At 35.4% G+C, this 6,639-nt stretch overlaps 1 protein-coding gene across 1 annotated transcript; it reads left to right on the plus strand.

The window, feature by feature from the left end:
• Window positions 1–4,658: 4,658 nt before the first annotated feature.
• Window positions 4,659–5,241, plus strand: LOC128876626 (prostatic spermine-binding protein-like). Its single transcript, XM_054123148.1, has 3 exons — window positions 4,659–4,704; window positions 4,761–4,904; window positions 5,000–5,241. Exons 1-3 carry the CDS (start codon window positions 4,659–4,661, stop codon window positions 5,239–5,241), a joined length of 432 nt encoding a protein of 143 aa, XP_053979123.1.
• The last annotated feature ends 1,398 nt before the right edge of the window (window positions 5,242–6,639 follow it).

Consider the following 6,639-nt stretch of genomic DNA (forward strand, 5'->3'; position numbering starts at 1 on the left):
ACTTAAAGATTCGGTATTCTTACATTCCTTTCCATTTTCCTATTCCTATCCTATATCACTTGATACTATTTTATTTTATGCTTAATTATTATCAACCGTATTCTTCCTGTTTTCTATAGAATCAAATCCAGTCGCAACTTACACAAATAGCTATTCTTTTGTAATCTATCTATTCTAGAGATTTCCGAGAAATATGTAGAATGTCATTGTTTATAAAAAATAAGTTAATAGATTACAATTTTACATAGTTTTTTTGGAAATTGATCGGTGTACGAATACATTCTACACCCATTGTATATTATTTAAATAGAATATATTTGTGTGAGTTTGTCAACCGAGGTAACATTTAATGACTTTTAATTCTAACAGCAACGAAATTAAGTTCTTACACTTTTACTTCTTTTTATCCTTTCGACAATCTTAAATTGTTAATTTGTTCATAAGAGGACCAATATTTTTCAACGCGTGAAGGGTTCAGGATAAAACAAAAACTTGTTACTTTGTCGGTATTATGAATTTGTGTTTAATCCCTTGAATTGAAAATCACGTTTTAGATCGTTGTCACGATCTGCAATGGTCGACTATCCTATGACCCGCGGGTCAAGCAGTGACCCACGGTGTCATAATAATTGACCCATCAAACAAACGCAATATCCAAACAGTTATTAAGCGATATTGTAGAAAATTTATTGGTATCAGTTTTAAATGAGAAATAAACCTTTTGACAAATTATTGTTTTTGTACCAATTATAGTTTTATTCCTTGAAAATTCTCAATTTCATAAATACCTTTAACCTTAACATTCCTATTCCTCTAAATAACATGAATTTTAATATTTTTTTCTTTTATATTTATCTATAACATTAACGTTCCTACGTTTGCAAATAACTTTATCTTAAATATTACTCTTATGTAGATAGCTATCTTCGCCTTTCACGTTCCTAGTTTATAAATAATCCGAACGTTGACGCTTCTATTACCACAAAAAATTTAATATTCTTTAATATTCTTATACAATTTTATCATTTCTATTCACAACGATTTTGTTATAATATAAAAGTTCAGTTATATTATTTCTATGAATTATTATTTTTTAAACGTTTTCGTACACCTAAGGAGAGGCTACACTCCGTGAATGTCCAGACCTCGTACAAATATTTATTTAAACTCAAAATTAAATTTCTGTTTATATTACTCGTTGCATAAAATTGTAATCATAGTAAGCTGACATTCGTTAACCTTTTTTATTCATAAGATATTAATGACTTCATTTCCGAAGAATATTCAGGAAAACTTCACCGACTATTCTTCAGCATAAATACAATTTAAAGGTAAAGTACTCGTAATTTCTGTTATAATATTAAAACGATTATTCACGTTAAAGACTGATAAAGTTTGGTTTAAACTACGAATTATTAAATAATTCCCTAAAATGCGGTGCAACGTTATTGAAAAATATTCACCAACTCCGTTTAATTCTATGAATAAATTCATCCTCGATATTCTTACTGCCGTAAGTAACATCGACCATAGCAATCTAATTTTTATGAATACTTTTAACCGTGACAACGTTTTAAAAAGAATATTTTGTATGAAATCCGACCCAAGGTCGAAAAAGGTCTCCGACCAATGATCTGCAGGCTCTTGCGGCTATTTGTGCCACGCGGTAAATTCGATTTTCATTTCTTTATCGACAAAGAGAGGACCATTCTGGAAATAGAATTGCTTATGCCAGATGGTGTCCTCTGATGTCCTCCTTTTTTTTCGGAAAGCCGCAGGTAGTTTGAACGCGTGGGGTGCGCGCGCGCAGGACAAAAGTTTCTCGGGGTTTCGAATTAATGGCAAATCCATAGTGAGAGCACGCCGCGCATAAGCTAGGCTCGAGCTAGCCTCCAGAGGCGACGTGTCCCTCTCACGCAGCTTTTGCTCCACGCTTCGAAAGCTCCATCTCTCGAATCAGTTGGGTAAATTACATTCGAGTCGCAACCCTGTTCTTAACCGAAACCTCTTTATCCACCGAGTTTCTCGAAAGCGTATCTACCCTGACTACTGTCGGTAAATACGGCCTGCGAACAATAATTATATTTCACGAGTACGTACAGTAGGATAGGTTTTATATTTTTTTTTTTTTTTGTCAATGGTATCCTTTAAATTTGTTTTATTCTGCCAAAGATATATTCGGCAAATTTGGTTAAAAAAAATTGAAATTCACTGATTGAAAGATGTAGAATGTTATTGATTTGGAACTGCAATTAAATTACGTCTACTATCCGACCACGTTGAATCAGATTCGCCGCTCCGCCTCGGGATACATACGTGTATTTTATTTATATATATATGTATTTTACAAATGTTTATTGCGCAACAAAAAAAAAAGACGAAGAGCTTTTTTTGACCTATCAACCAAACACAATATCCAAACAGTTATTAAATGGCATTGAAACAAATTTAGTATTATTAGTATTAAATGAGAAATAAACCGTTTGACAAATTATTGTTTTATTTCTTTAAGATTCTTTCTTTCATAAATACTTTTACTTTAATATTCCTGTTTCTATAAATAACATGAATTTTAACATTTTTTTCTTTCACAGATAACTTTTACTTTAACATTCGTATTTTCAAAGATATCTTTAACTTCTTTGATCTTTAACTTTTTCCTACTTTTGCCTAATTTTAACTTTTTTCCCTAATTTTGCCTAAACTTAACTTTTTCCTAATTTATAAATAATCCGAATGTTGACGTTTCTATTACCACAAATAATTTAATATTCTTTAATATTCTTATACAATTTTATCATTACGACCTGATATACGATCCTGTATTGTACCAACACGCGATTTTCAGGTTGACATATCCCTTTTCAAGTCTGTAGTAGCATATCAGACGACATTGCACACTGTACTGTAAATACGTACACAGGTCTCGCAGATTGTCGCACCTCTGTCCAAGCTTGCGACAATCTAACAGCTGTTTCTTTCGTGGCTTACACTCAAATGTTTTGTCCGACAGTGTTTGTATAAATAAACAATCTTATTTCTCAGAAGTTACCCTTTTTACTACAAATTTTTTAGTCGTCGTCTAAATATTCGTCGAGGACATTTCATTCGGATCGAAGAATCGTTCGTACCATTTTTCACTCCTTTGACTACGAAAAATCAAAGAAAGCGTTTGCGACGTGTAGTCGTTTGTAACAAATTGTTAATGTTCCGTGAGATGTTCTATCTCATTCTCGATAGCCCTAGCGATTATTATTTATTCTTTCCATCAAAAAATTCTCTTCATGCTAGAAGAATTAATTCAACAAATAAAATAATAATGCACTTGGAACAGCATCTTACTAACGAAACCGTACAATTGTTGGAAAGGTGAGATTATCCTGTTTCTAAAGAGATGGAGAGAGGTACTAAAGTATAATGGATCGTGTACAAGCTCGGTAGTGTAACATGAAACATAAAATATTTTGCTTGTATTACTTACTAATAAAACGAAAGAAACTTTTACGACAATCTAATACATGTCTCTCGGTATTGTCACACACCTGTCCAAGTTTGCGACAACCTAACAGACCATTGTCCATCGTATCTTTAGCGAACGTATTCTATTTTCGGTAGCTTCGAACACTGTCGCTCTCAATTAGTCCGTTTCTCGCCACAATTCCAATCACGTGCAGAGGGTGTGGCTAACAGGGCTAGTCGAGTTCTGTCAAAACTTGTCCGCCTCACGGATTCAATTTGCTAAGCCGATCGCGGCAATATCGTAGTCGGAATTGCATAATGTTCAATGCGTTTACGTGTGCAAAGCGTGGAGTAAATGACGCGTACATGCGCGCACAGCTTAAGCCGATTCCAGGGGGACGAGAGGAGTTTCGGCGGTTGGAGGAGTGAGCGCGGGGGTGGTGGTGATGCAGGGTACCAATGGGGACGCTTATTTCTATGTGCAACACGGGGGTGCAAGCTTAATCTTCGGACGAGAGTTCGGCCGGGTAACCTATGACGGCATGCGTTGGGATTATAAGTTGTAAGCTCCGGACCCCGAGGAATCCCATCCGTTGATACACGAGCTTGCGGTTGGACCGCGAATGGAGCTGAAGTTTTTTCAGCGGTTTGACGGATCTGTGTGTTAATTAGTGGCGGGATCGAGCACCTTACAAGTGCAGCTGGAAGCAATATACAGAGTGTCCTAAAACTCGCGTAGGATCCGGAAATTGGGGATAGCTGAGACGATTCTGAATAAAAATTTCCTTTGAAAAAATGTCGGTAGGGGCTTCATTTTTGAATGATTAAGAACCGACATTTTTGCAAAGGAAATTGTTGGTCAGCATCGTCTCAGCTACCCCCCATTTCCGGCTCCAACGCGAGTTTTGGGACACCCTGTATAGTAGGACTGCGACGTAAACGAAAAATATGTACAGTATCAAGTATTATATACGATGTATGTTTTCAACGCCTTCATCTTTAATTAAATTCTCATTTTCCATGTTATTTGTATCACACCTCCTATCATCTTCAACAACATTCTCATCTTCATTGTTATTTTCATCACGTCACCGTTTTCGTCATCGTCATTATCTTCTTCGTCTATATCGCGATTTTTATCGTCATTTTTAGTACCGTCACGATCGTTATCATTGTCGTGATGTGGATCGTACACGTGAATGTATATCGATAAGGATATTGAGAATACTGAAGATGAACATGACAGTACCGAGGATGAAGAGGATGAAAAGATACTAAAGGCAATTATGAAATTGATGAAGAGGATGATGAAGACGATGAAATTTACGATCAAGATGACGAAGGCAACGATGAAAAAGATGATGAAATTGATGAAAAGGACGATGAAGAAGATAATGAAATTGACGATGGAAATGATGAAGAAGATGATAAAATTGGCGATAAAGGTAATGAAATTGACGATGAATATATGATAAAGAGGATGATTAAGAAGATTACGAAATTGATGAAGAAGATGGTGAAAAAGATGATGAAATTTGAGATGAAAATGGTGAAGAGAATGATGAAGATAACAATGAAGATGTTGATAAAGATGATGAAAAGATAACGAAGACGATGAAATTAGCGATGAAAATAGTGAAGAGGACGATGAAGAATAACGATGAAGATTTTGATGAAGATAACGAAGACGATGATGAAATAGACGATGAAGACGATGATGAAAATTATGAAATTAATGAAGAGGATAACGAAAAAGATGATGTAAAGATAGCAAGACGATGATGAAATTGGCGATGAAAATAATGAAGAGAATGATAAAGAATAACGATGAAGATGTTGATGAAGATAATGAAGACGATGATGAAATAGACGATGAAGACGATGATGAAAATGATGAAATTAATGAAGAGGATAACGAAAAGGATGATGAAATTGGCGATGAAAACGACGAAGAGGAGCATGGAGATAACGATGAAGATCTAAATGAAGTTTATCGAAATTATGAAACTCGAAAGGATCGTTTCGAGATGATTGAAAGTTTGTACATGAAATCAATTTATTAACAAGCGCTAAATTTAACGAATCTGAAATTAGATTGTTTCCATTATTACCTACGAGTCTAGAAACCTACATTTTTGCGAGTAGACAATGGGTTGGTAAAGGGCCACGCGAAGGGGAATGAATTGACGCAACGACGAAGGGTTCGCGTTTTCTAAAAAGCAATGACTTAAGACCTATTCGGCACGGATCGTTTGGTTCCCGAAGGCGCTGTGCTAGGGAGGACTCGATTCCAGAGGGGAAGCTCGGTTTTCCCTCGAGTACGAACTATCGTCCTCGCCATGACTCATATCCTCCAATTAAAAATTATTGTCAGAATAGCAGGAAATGAACGAATCCTCGCGAAATTGAGATTTAATAAAAACTGTTAAAAAATGAGTAATGTTCAGACGTTAAGGCTAAATTAATACGTAGAGTGCTGTGGCTGTCGTATTAGCTTTATAATTCAATCATTTATAACTCTGGTTCAAACAGATATACTTGCTCGTAATTTAATTTACAAATGTAAATCCTATTCGAAGTATTCAAAGTAAAAGAAACACATGTAATTAAAAATTACTTTTATTTATTTTTATTTTCCATTCCTTTTTCCATGCACGAAAAGAATTTGTTTGAAAAACGTTCCAATCAATTAATGCTTCATGTTTGACGACGAAAGCCTTTTGCATTTTCATTTCTGCGACTCCATTCGCGATACGTTGCGGTTTCCCGTATTCGTGGATTACGTTTTATGGTATTTTCCGCATGGAATCGTCGGAGAATGGCAATCTGCGTTGGCTGATACGATGATGGTGTCGAGGTATATTACGCTATCCCGTTAAAACACGCCGGCCTATAACTCGAACCCTTCGAGTTCAAAGCGTGTGCACGCAACATGGATTACGAATACTTTTCGCATAGTCACTTGTCAAATTTAATAAATTCGTTCACGGCGACGTAAATATTATCCTTGCTTCGAAACGTCGCTAAAAAGATATTACACACCTATCCATTATCGAGACGTGCGTATATGACAGGTACTTGTTGAATATTATTCGAATATCGAGACACGGAAATGAAAGGAAATGAAAGCGTCTTCTTCAAAACCTTCATTAGTAACCTCTTGATACTTTTTTTTTCATT

Source organism: Hylaeus volcanicus, chromosome 1 (genome assembly GCF_026283585.1).
Source record: "Hylaeus volcanicus isolate JK05 chromosome 1, UHH_iyHylVolc1.0_haploid, whole genome shotgun sequence".
Lineage (NCBI taxonomy): Eukaryota > Metazoa > Arthropoda > Insecta > Hymenoptera > Colletidae > Hylaeus > Hylaeus volcanicus.

Bases quoted from the DNA above. Each gene is read 5' to 3' on its own strand.
- LOC128876626 (XM_054123148.1), top strand. From the start codon at position 4,659: ATGTATATCGATAAGGATATTGAGAATACTGAAGATGAACATGACA. The intron at 4,705-4,760 runs GTACCGAGGATG...AAATTGATGAAG, and splicing joins TACTGAAGATGAACATGACA to AGGATGATGAAGACGATGAA. The intron at 4,905-4,999 runs GTAATGAAATTG...ATGAAATTTGAG, and splicing joins TGATAAAATTGGCGATAAAG to ATGAAAATGGTGAAGAGAAT.